General features: G+C 38.7%; 1 protein-coding gene across 4 annotated transcripts in view; it reads left to right on the forward strand.

Annotated features, from left to right (window-relative positions):
- Window positions 1-13,073, forward strand: part of ALOX5 (arachidonate 5-lipoxygenase) — a 54,141-nt gene that overhangs the window by 10,757 nt on the left and 30,311 nt on the right. For all 4 annotated transcript variants that reach the window (XM_030843999.2, XM_060286299.1, XM_060286297.1 and 1 more), the window contains exon 3: window positions 1,374-1,455. In XM_030843999.2, coding sequence (XP_030699859.1) covers window positions 1,374-1,455 — 82 coding nt within the window. The remainder of the gene's footprint in view (window positions 1-1,373; window positions 1,456-13,073) is intronic.

The raw sequence follows: 13,073 nt of genomic DNA on the forward strand, positions 1-13,073 counted from the left end.
TGGAATGGAAGTTTTAAAAAGCCGGCTCTTCACCACAGAGAGCTGGAGAAGCTCTTCACTGCAGAGGCCCCCTTTCCAGGAGATGCTCTGGAATCCTGCCAGCTGGGGTTCCATTGACTGTGTTCACTGATTTTACCCTAAATAATAGTATAAAGGGTAATCTCGATCTGACCTCTCCTGCTCTAAAGGCCCTGAGAAGTGTGACCAACCGTGCCCTTAGCCACCTGCCCACTCCTGAAATGAAAGATGAGACACCTTTGAAGTCTGGCTTAGAGGGAGGAAGAGGACGCTCAGGTCCATGATAATTATAAGGACAACAGTGATAACCGTGGTTCCCATTTACTGGGCACTTACTGGTCCTAAGCACTGTATGGAGTGATTTGCTGCAGCCTCTCACTAAATCCCCACCATGGCCCTAGAAATAAGCGTTATTATCTCCATTTTACATGGGAAGAAGCTAAGGCAGCTTGCTCAAGGTCACACAGCTGTAAGTGACACAGCCCTAGTCCAAACCCAAACCCAAGAACATCTCTTCTAAAGCCCACACTCTAGGACATGACAGGCTGTTTTAGAATAAGCTCCATTCTCATTCCTCTGTGTAGCCACCACAGGAAACTGGACAGTGTCAGCGTCTGTGTATTGAATCTTAAGTCACACATTTCTCCAGGAAGCAACCAACTGGACTTAGAAACACAAGAGCCATGAGTCCCTGCTATTCTCTCAGGCGACATGGAAACCCGCAGTGGCTGCCATTTCTGCTCTGCGTGAGAAATGCAGGAATGAACTGTCCTGAAGTGGTTTGAAGAGATCCACCAAATATCACGGAATGCCCTTCCTCTGAAGTGGAAGAGCAGCTCTCCACCAGGGGCCCCACGATTCTTGGCAAAGGCAGTGTCCTGGGAGCCCCCAGGTGGAAATCCACAGGCAGGCCAGAGATGGGCACACTGCCTGCCAGAGAATCATTGGTCTGCCTTCCTGTAATTCACGATGAGAACCAAGCCTGGCTTATGTATCTGGATGTGATTCTCAGAACCCCGAGGTTCAGAGCCCCCAGGCTTGCTGAGTGAGCAGACAGGAGGAGGAGGAACTGGATTTGTCTTTTATAAAGAGAGTTAGCTAACAGCATGGGATTTGAGTCTTGTATTGAAAATCCACTAATTAGGTTGTGACCTTGGGTAAAATTCAAGGGCAAATCTATTCAACCTCCCCATGCCCCCATTTCTTTGCTATAAAATGAGGGAGTGTTCTGAGGCTTAAATGAGACGTTACACATAAAGCACTTGGCTCAGGAAGGGTGTCTGAGGGAAACCTGAAAACTGGATGTTGTTAATGTGCTTCCCTAGGCTCTTCTCACCCATGTCCTTTTCTCACAGCAAAGTTGGCCTGTGATGACCAAATTCACATTCTCAAGCAGCACAGACGTAAAGAACTGGAAACACGGCAAAAAGAGTATCGGTGAGTTATGGCAGACCAAATGGCTTGGGGCCATGGTGTCTTCTATCTCGGGGGCATAACCCTGCCCACAGGTTATGGCCCATCATTGCTGGTACGTGATGACCAAGGGACCAGATCCCTTCAGTGCTCCTCAATACCCAAGTTCCACCTTACCACCACTCCAGGCAGAGATGGTGAAAGAGTTATGAAAAACTTAGGATCAACCGTATTGGCATTTAGGAGGAATGGGACAGTAAAGGCTTGAATTCACCTTGATGTTCTCCCACTCCCATTGTAGGAATTACCCTTTACTTTTTATGTCTTCTTATAATAATTCAGTTATAAATGTGATACATAATCTACAAGAAAATTGACAAATCTTTAGCTAATAGACTAAGAAAAAAGAGAAGACTCAATTTATTAAAATTAGAAATAAGAGAGGGAACATCAATACCAACCTCACAGAAATTAAAACGAATGAAAGGGAATAGCATGAACAATTGTATACCAACCAATTAAATAACTTAGATGAAAAGGACAAATTCCTTAGACAGAAACTGCCAAAGCTGACTCAAGAACAAATCAAATGAATAGACTGATCACAAGAAAAGAGAGTGAATACTAACTTTAAATTAATTTTAAAACTTCCTACTAAGTAATTTTAAAACTTCCTACAAAGGAAAGCCCAGGCCCATATGGCTTCACTGGTGACTTATAGCAAACATTTAAAAAATTAATACCAACCCTGCATAAACTCTTCCAAAAAATAGAAAAGGAGAGAACTTGTCTCAACTCATTGTATGAGGCCAGTATTATACCCAAACCAGACGTCATAAGAAAACTACACATCAATATCTTTTATGAACATAGATACAAATATTTTCAACAAAATATCAGCAAACAAAATCCAGCAGCACATAAAAGACATTATACAATATGAAGAGGTGGAATTGATTCCAAGTATGCAAGGTTGGTTTAACATCCAAAAATCAATTAATGTAATATACCATATGAAGAAAGAACAAAAAATACATGGTCAAAAACAATACATGATCATCTTAATAGACACACAAGAAAGCATTTGACAAAAATTTTAAAAAACACTCAAAAAATAGGAACTGAAGGGAACTTCCTCAACCTGATAAAGTGCATCTACAAAAAGTTCACAGTTAACATCATACTTAATGGGAAAAGACTGCATGCCTTCCTCCTAAGATCCAGGAACAAGATAAGTATATCAGCTTTTGCCACTTCTACTCAACATTGTACTGGAGGTTCTAGCCAGGGCAATTAGACAAGAAGGAAGAAAAAACATCCGTATTGGAGAACAATAAGTAAAACCATTGCTATTCACAGAGGACATGGCCTTGTGTGTAGAAAATCCTAAGGAATTCACCAAAAAAATCATTGGAACTGAAAACAAGCAATATTGCAGCATACAAGACCAATATGCAAAATTCAGTTGTTTTCTATTTGTGAGCAATCAATAATTTAAAATGAAAATAAGAAAACAGTTCCATTTACAATAGCATCAAAAGGAATAAAATATTTATGAATAAATTTAACAAAAGAAGTTTAAGACTTACACAGTGAAAACTACAAAATACTGTTGAAATTAATTAAAGAAGAGCTAAATAAGATGAAAGACATCTCATGTTCATGGACCAAAGGACTTACATTATTTAAATGGCAATACTCCCCAAAGCAATGTACAAATTCAACACAATCGCTATCAAAATCCCTGCTGACTTTTTTGCAGAAATTGACAAGCTGATTCTAAAATTCATATGGAAATGCAAGGAACCCAGAGTAGTCAAAACAATCTTGGAAAAAAAAGTAAACAAAGTTGGATGATTCACACTTCTCAATATCCCAAGTACTACACCACTGCAATAGTCAAGACAATGTAGTATTCACATAAGCATAGACGTATAGATCAATGAAATAGAATTGAGAGCCCAGAAATAAGCCCTTACACTTATGGTCAATTAGTTTTCAACAGAGGCAACACGACCATTCAATGGGGAAAGAAGTCTTTTCCACAAATGGTGTTGGGACAACTGAATAGCCACATGCAAAAGAATGAAGTTGAACCCTTACCTCACACCACATACGTAAATTAAGTTAAAATGGATCAAACACCTAAATGTAAGAGCTAAAACTATAAAACTTTGAAGAAAACATGGATAAATCTTCATGACCCTGAATTTGGCAAAGGATTTTTATATATGACCATGAAAGCATAAGCAACAAAAGAAACACAGATAAGTCGATGTCATCAAATTTTAAAACTTCTATGCTTCAAGGACACCACCAAGAAAGTGAAAGAACAACCCACAGAATGGGAAAAAATATTTGCAAATCATGTATCTGATATGGGACTCGGATCCAGTACATAAAGAACTCTTACAACTTAATGATAAAAGATAAATAATCCAATTTAAAAATCGGCAAGGACCTGAATTGATATTTTTACAAGGAAGATATACAAATGACCAATAAGTACATGAAAAGATGCTTGACATCATTATTCATCATGGAAATGCAGATCAGCACCACAGTGAGATACCACTTCACACTCACGAGGATGGCTAGAATCAAAAAGTCAAACAATAACAACGTGAGGATGTGGAGAAGTCAGAACCCTCATACACTGCTGGTGGGAATGTAAAATGTAACAGCTGCTTTGGAAAACAGTCTGATAGTTCCTCAATCTATTAAACACAGAGTAACCATATGATCCAGCAATTCCATACCTAAGCATATACCCAGGAGAAATGAAAACTTATGTTCACACAAATATACCTGTGCATGAATATTTATAGCATTATCCATAATAGCCAAAAGGTGAATACAACCCAAATGTTCATGAACTGATGAATGTCAGTGGTATATCTATATAATGGAATATATTTTGGCCATAAAGAGGAATGAATAAACACTTCTCCAGAGCAAATATATAAATGGCCAATAAGCACATGCAAAGATGCTCAAAACTATTAGTCATCAAGAAAATGCAAATTGAAAGCACAATGAGATACCACTTCACACACACTAGGATGGTTGGAATTAAAAAGACAGATAATAAGAAGTGCTATGAAGCATGTGGAAAAACTCGAGCCCTCATATATTGCTGGTGCAATGTAAAATGAAGCAGCCACTTTGGAAAACAGTTTAGCACTTCTACCTCTAGGTACTTACACAAAACTAATGAAATCATATTTCTACACACACAAAAAAACTTATACACAAATATTTATAATAACACTATCCATAATACCCCCAAAGTAGAAACAACCTAAATTCTGTTAATTGATGAATGGATAAATAAAATGCTGTATATCCGTGCAATGGAATATTATTTGGCATTGAACTATGGATACATGCTAAACTATAGATGAACCTCAAAAACATTGTAATAAATGAAAAGGTCATATACAAAAGGCCACATGGTGTATGATTCTATTTATATGAAATGTCCAGAAGACGCAAGTCTATGGACACACATTAGTAGATTAGTACTTGCCTAGAGCTGAAAGTTGGGGGTGGGACATGGGGAATGACCATTAATGGGTACAAAGTTTCTTTTGGGGTGAACATATTCCAAAATTAGATTATGGTGATGGTTGCTCAACTCTGTAAATATGCTACAAACCTCATAATTGGATACTTTTAAATAAGGGATGAATTTTATTGTATGTAAATTATATCTCAATGTAACTTTTTAAAAATAATACATGAGCAAGAGTGAACATCTGGAAAGTAGTGGTCAGTGGGCTGTATCCAGCCTATAAATGTGTTTAATGGGTCATTGTGGAATTCTGAGTAAACAGGGCTCATTCTCTAGGTTTCCCCAGTCCAACACCAGTCTATCATCTATATCAAGGCTTCTTTCATTTCCTACTTTGGCCCCTGGAGACATTTGAGTTTGAGACTCCTTCCAAGGGAAGGAACAGTCAGCATGGTTAACTGGGCAGGGATGGGGGTGGGGGGGTGCTTTTGGAGAGTGATGACTGTTACGCTTTTCACATATTCCTCTATAGTTCAAATTCTTACAAGGAATATATAATATGTCAGGTTTTGTTTTTTTTTTCAATCCAGTAAAGCAAGAGAAGGGGAATAATGTAGAAGCAGAATAATGTAGAAGCAGGAAAAATACCTGTAATCCATCCATTTTCACTTTTATTTCTTTGGGATTATATTGTATACATGACTTGACAGCCCCCTTTTTTTCCCTTAGAAGTATAGCAGAATCATTTCCCCATATTTAAAAAATCTCATCACAAACATGATTCTAGTTTTTATATAATATTTCATTGTATGGATGCACTATACTTTACTTAAACACCAACCTGACTGGACATTTAGGAGGTTTTTAATTTTTTATTCTTATAAACAATGTGAAAATCTTTCCTTTTAGTGTGTATTATTAAGTATTTCCTCAGGATAGATACCCAGAAATGAAATTACTAAGTCAAATAGTAGAAGTTATTAGTATATATAGACAAATTTCTCTTCAAAAATCTTTAACCATTTTCCATGATCAGTGTGTAGATACCTATTTCACTAATCCTTGCTGTAGCTGGGTGGTATCCTCTATTTTTTTAACTTTTCTAATTTGTAAAGACATCTCTTTTCTCTTAGCCCCTTATTCTTTCCCCCTTTCATGGACCCACTGCTGTCCAGTGGTTGAGAAATCCCCACTGAGGCCGCTGATTGCCTCAGTCTCAAAATTATCTTTAGCTCTATCCCCCGTTCCTTCAAAAACTTACATTTCCATGAAACAGAATGGAAAATGAGAAACAGGACCATACACACATGGATACTTGATATATTACAGAGGCTCTGACAATGAGTAGTGTGGGACTATTGGGAATCCATACAGAACAGAGAGAGAAAAGTGGAGGAAGAGAAAAAGGAGAAGAAATTGGACTCTACATCATATCATTCAGAAAACTCATTGTTGGGTTGAATAGACTTAAATGTTAAAGGCAAAACTATAAAACTTTTAAACTATAGAAGATTCTTCTTCATGACCTCAAGGAAAAAAAATTTTTCAAACAAGGCTCAAAATGTACTAACCATAGAGGAAAAGAATAAACTCACCTATCTCAAAGTGAGGAACTTCAGTTCACTACAAGACACCACAAAGAGAGTGAGGAGAAAGTTCACAGAGTGATGGACAAGAATTATTATTTATCATGTACCAAGAACCCCTACAAATCTACAAGAAGAGCATTGTCAATTCAGTAGAAAAATGGACACTTCAGTCACTGCACAAAGTATAAGCAGCAAGTTTACGAAAAGGTGCTCAACCTCATTTGTTATCAGAGGAATCAAAAGTAAGATCACAATGAGCTACTACTGCTGCACGCACACACACACACACACACACACACACACACACACACACACACACACACACACACACACGGGCAAAACTGAAACAACTTGACAATACCCAAGTGTCAAAGAAGGTATGAAGGGATGGGAAGACTCATACACTGCTGACAGGGACATAAATTGAAACAACCTCTGTAGAACACAGTTTTGCAATATTTGGTGAAATTGAAGCTACATTATAATCTTTGACTCAGAAATTCTACTCCTGGATCTAAATCCAGGTGTGCAGGTGCACCTGGATACATGTACACAGATGGTCACAACAGTATTATTTATGAGAGCCAAAAAAATGGAAACCACCCAATGTCCATCAGAAGTAGAACAAATAAATAAATTGTGATAACTCTACGCTGCAAGGAAGAGCAGTGAACTGTTGGTACCCACAGCAACATGAACAAACCTCACTAACACAGCGCTAAAGAATAGAAACCAGACACATGTCCAGCCAGTCCATGAGGTTTGAAATTATATTGCTTAGGCAAAGTTGTATAGCAGTGGAACAATAAACAATAGCCGGAACCGATTATCACAAAATCAAGGTGATCGGGGAGGTTGAGTGGGCAGTGGGTGTGGAGGCTACTAGCAATGTTCTGATTCTCGATCTGGATGTTGCTTACACAGATGTCTTGTGCATTTTTATGCATATGTGAGTGTGTGAGTGCATATATACACATACATCCATATATTTATATATTCTTTTCCAAAATAAAATTTTTAATGAAATTTTTATGATTTTTAGTGCCAGGTATGGAAGAATAATCTGCTAATGCAGTGCATAATGTTAAGGGTCTATGAATTTGCAATTTGTTGTAGAATATTTGTGAGTAAGCCTCTCAGCTCAGGCACCATATGATGTGTTTTGAGACTTTTGTAGTTGGTGCAGTGCACAAGGCATTGTCCAAGAGCTATGCACCGCCCATTCCCATCCTAAAGGGCTGGCGTTCATATGCCCCTTCCACAGCTTCCCTCCCCACTTCAACCACCCAGGGAAAGCCCCTACAGTGAGCACTCCACGTGCTTCTGGCCTTGTGGAAGGAGGGAGTCCTAGACTGTGGCGAGTTAAACAGCTTCCAGAGAATCAGGCTAGTTTGTGTTCTGTTAAGAGAGTGGAGAGCAAATCTTATCAGTTCCACACTAATTCAGTTAATGACTAATAAATCAGTCTTACAGGCATTTTGTCTTAACCCAGTATTTTCCAAAGTGTGCACTGGAGCAACTGGTCCCAAAACTTTCTCCCCAGAAGAGGGTCCCATGGTAAAAAAAAGTTTGGGAAACTGTTTATCACATCCCCCTTCTAGAGGTTCACAATGCACATAAGCATCGAGGATTCTGAGAAGTTCTGGAGTAATGGACCCTGGTTAATTTTTTTTTTTTTTTTTTGCGGTACACAGGCCTCTCACTGTTGTGGCCTCTCCCGTTGCGGAGCACAGGCTCCAGATGCACAGGCTCAGCGGCCATGGCTCACGGGCCTAGCCGCTCCGCGGCATGTGGGATCTTCCCGGACCGGGGCACAAACCCGTGTCCCCTACATCGGCAGGCGGACTCTCAACCACTGCACCACGAGGGAAGCCCTCTTTTTTTTTAAAAACCCAGTGTGTCCCAAGAGAATTTGACATACGACTTTTAACATCGTGCAGAACGATTGCTCCATGCAGCACCCTTTGAGATACACCCCTTCCCCAGGGAGAGGTAGATTCAGTGGTGTGTTGGTTTTACAGAGACGGGGCTCTGGCAGGGTCTAGGGAATGGGGCAGAAGGTTTTCTGGTGAGATAGTCTGCCCCTTTCTTAGATCTAATCATCGTTTCTTCCTCCTTCTACTCATCTGCCCTTTTCAGACCTCCTCCTCTGCTTCCGTTCAGGAAACACTGAATTTTGCACCGTCTGCATATTCTTATAGTTCCTCTTTCATATGAACTCACAGGCTTCCAGATTAGAGTTTAGAAGTAACAACTAAGAATAATCTCCAGTATGTCAAAAGCTGGCAAGTCCAGCTGGCTCTCGTCACTCAATCAGCCAGGCAGGGACATGGAGAATCCCACACAGGTCATAACCCAGCATCCATGTTCTCTCACTATGACTGCATATACCTGCGTGGTACACACACACACACACAGACACACACACACACACACACGCAGCAGAATGTGTTTTCATCTAATCTACATCATTTAATCTAATCATTCTGTGACTTGCTTTTTTTCCAGTGGTCATTCTGTTTTAAAGAGCAGCCAGTTGACACAGATAGGTGTCATCCATTCATTTTAGCTTCTGTGTAGTGCACCACCATGTAAGTAAACCACTGTGTTCACCCACTTCCCTGCTGGTGGACGTGTGGGTGGTCTTTAATTTCTGGCTGTTGCAAGCCACACCACAATAAGCTTCCACATATGTCTTGTCTCTTGGTGCTCTCCTGAATGAGTTTTTCTGGGGAACATCCCTAGGAGTAGACACCAAAGTTTGCAGACCACGTGTTAAGTTTTCTATATATTGCCGACTGTTTTCCAAAGGGATTCTACCAATTTTCACCCTAAGAGCTGTTCCTGAGTTGCTGTTTCCTACATCACTGACCCACTTTGCACTTTGAGACATTTGCATCCTTCTCAATCTAATGTGTGTGCAATAGTATCTCATTGTTTCCCTTGTCCTTAAACTGCCACATATTTCTTGCTTTATGTGAAGGTACCATAACTTATTCAACCATTCTCCTATTGATGGACATTCAGCTTGTTTTCCATTTGTATATTGATTTGGTTTCAGTGCCTGATGAACATAGATGCAAAAATCCTCAACAAAATACTAGAAAACAGAATCCAACAGCACATGAAAAGGATCACACACCAAGATCAGGAGGGGTTTATCCCAGGAATGCAAGGATTCTTCAATATACGCAAATCAATCAATGTGATAAACCATATTAACAAATTGAAGGAGAAAAACCATATGATCATCTCAATAGATGCAGAAAAAGCTTTCAACAAAATTCAACACCCATTTATGATAAAAAACACTCCAGAAAGTAGACATAGAGGGAACTTACCTCAACATAATAAAGGCCATATATGACAAACCCACAGCCAACATGATTCTCAATGGTGAAAAACTGAAACCATTTCCACTAAGATCAGGTACAAGACGAGGTTGCCCACTCTCACCACTGTTATTCAACAGAGTTTTGGAAGTTTTAGCCACAGCAATCAGAGAAGAAAAAGAAATAAAAGGAATCCAAATAAGAAAAGAAGAAGTAAAACTGTCACTGTTTGCAGATGACATGATACTATACATAGAGGATCCTAAAGATGCTACCAGAAAACCACTGGAGCTAATCAATGAATCTGGTAAAGTAGCAGGATACAAAATTAATGCACTGAAATCTCTTGCAGTCCTATACGCTAATGATGAAAAATCTGAAAGAGAAATTAAGGAAACACTCCCATTTACCATTGCAACAAAAAGAATAAAATACGTAGGAATAAACCTACCTAGGGAGACAAAAGACCTGTATGCAGAAAACTATAAGATACTGATGAAAGAAATTAAAGATGATACAAACAAATGGAGAGATATACAATGTTCTTGGATTGGAAGAATCAACATTGTGAAAATGCCTATACTACCCAAAGCAATCTACAGAGTCAGTGCAATCACATCAAACTACCAAAGGCATTTTTCACAGAACTAGAACAAAAAATTTCACAATTTGTATGGAAACACAAAAGACACTGAATAGCTAAAGCAATCTTGAGAAAGAAAAATGGAGCTGGAGGAATCAGGCTCCCTGACTTTAGACTATATTACAAAGCTACAGTAATCAAGACAGTATGGTGCTGGCACAAAAACAGAAATATAGGTCAATGGAACAGGATAGAAAGCCCAGAGATAAACCCACACATATGGTCACCTTATCTTTGATAAAGGAGACAAGAATATACAATTCTTCAATTGTATACAATACAATTCAGCCTCTTCAATAAGTGGTGCTGGGAAAACTGGGCAGCTACATGTAAAAGAATGAAATTAGAACACTCCCTAACACTATACACAAAAATAAACTCAAAATGGATTAAAGACCTAAATGTAAGGCCAGACACTATAAAACTCTTAGAGGAAAGCATAGGCAGGACACTCTATGACATAAATCACAGCAAGATCCTTTTTGGCCCACCTCCCAGAGAAATGGAAATAAAAACAAAAACAAATGGGACCTATGAAACTTAAAAGCATTTGCACAGCAAGGGAAACCATAAACAAGACGAAAAGACAACCCTCAGAATGGGAGAAAATATTTGCAAGTGAAGCAACTGACAAAGGATTAATCTGCAAAATATACAAGCAGCTCATGCAGCTCAATATCAAAAAAACAAACAACCCAATCCAAAAATGGGCAGAAGACCTAAATAGACATTTCTCCAAAGAAGATATACAGACTGCCAACAAACACATGAAAGAATGCTCAACATCACTAATCATTAGAGAAATGCAAATCAAAACTACAATGAGATATCATCTCACACCAGTCAGAATGGCCATCATCAAAAAATCTAGAAACAATAAATGCTGGAGAGGGTGTGGAGAAAAGGGAACCCTCTTGCACTGTTGGTGGGAATGTAAATTGATACAGCCACTATGGAGAACAGTATGGAGGTTCCTTAAAAAACTACAAATAGAACTACCATATGACCCAGCAATCCCACTACTGGGCATATACCCTGAGAAAACCATAATTCAAAAAGAGTCATGTACCGACATGTTCATTGCAGCTCTATTTACAATAGCACATGGAAGCAACCTAAGTGTCCATCGACAGATGAATGGATAAAGAAGATGTGGCACATATATACAATGGAATATTACTCAGCCATAGAAAGAAATGAAATTGAGTTATTTGTAGTGAGGTGGATGGACCTAGAGACTGTCATACAGAGTGAAGTAAGTCAGAAAGAGAAAAACAAATACTGTATGCTAACACATATATATAGAATCTAAAAAATATAAAAAATGGTTCTGAAGAACCTAGGGGCAGGACAGGAATAAAGATGCAGATGTAGAGAATGGAGTTGAGGAAATGGGGAGGGGGAAGGGTAAGCTGGGACGAAGTGAGAGAGTGGCATGGACATATATACACTACCAAATGTAAAATAGATAGCTAGTGGGAAGCAGCTGCATAGCACAGGGAGATCAGCTTGGTGCTTTGTGTCCACCTAGAGGGGTGGGATAGGGAGGGTGAGAGGGAGGGAGACGTAAGAGGGAAGAGATATGGGGATATATGTATATGTATAGCTGGTTCACTTTGTTATAAAGCAGAAACTAACACATCATTGTAAAGCAATTATACTCCAATAAAGATGTTTAAAGAAAAAAAAAGAATGACCAAATTCCCTTCCCAAAGCTTTACAGTAATTTTCAATCCCACCAAAAGTATGTAAAAATATACTATTACCCATACGTTCACTAATACCTGATAACATCAATCTTTTAAATTTTTAACAATCCAGGAATCCTTAAGAGCCGCTGCTGTCTTAATCTGCATACCCCGACCACTGATGGCTTTAGCCTCTGCATTGCCTATTTGTGTGCTTTATTTTCCTGTGGGTTTATTATTAATCTAAAGCAGCTCTTTATATATTAAGATTGTATCTCTTTGTTATATGTATAGTGTGTATCATTTGTCTTCAGTTACTTTTGTCACAGGTTTTAGCTTTTTACTTTCTTAATATATATATTGTTTTTCTTTGTAACTTTTGAGTTTCCTGCTTTGCTTAAGAAGGCCCTCCCCACCCCAGTGTTACATAAATTCTCATCTTTTTGTCTAATATTTTTATAATTTTATTTTTAACTTTAGGCTTTTAATTCATCGGCTATGTATTTTTATACATGATGTGAAGTGGGGGTCAAATGTCCCTGGTATCATTTATTACATAATGTTTCTTCCTGCTGCTTTGGGATGACACCCACAGCGCATGGAGCTGGCGTGGTGACCCTGTACATGGGCTCTGCAGCCAGTGTTGGGCTCAGCTCCCACTTAACTGCCACACTCTGTCCTGTGAAAATTGTGTAATCTCTTTGTGCCTCAATTCCCCCATCTGTAAAATGGGGGAAATAATAGTACCACTTCCTAAGGATTTTGGAAAGAATTAAATAGGTTACACCATGAAAACACATAGACTAGTATTTGACACATAAAAAGCACTGGATAAATATTAGCTAGTTTTGTATTATATCCACATATTTTCTTGGG

Source organism: Globicephala melas, chromosome 16 (assembly GCF_963455315.2).
Source record: "Globicephala melas chromosome 16, mGloMel1.2, whole genome shotgun sequence".
NCBI lineage: Eukaryota > Metazoa > Chordata > Mammalia > Artiodactyla > Delphinidae > Globicephala > Globicephala melas.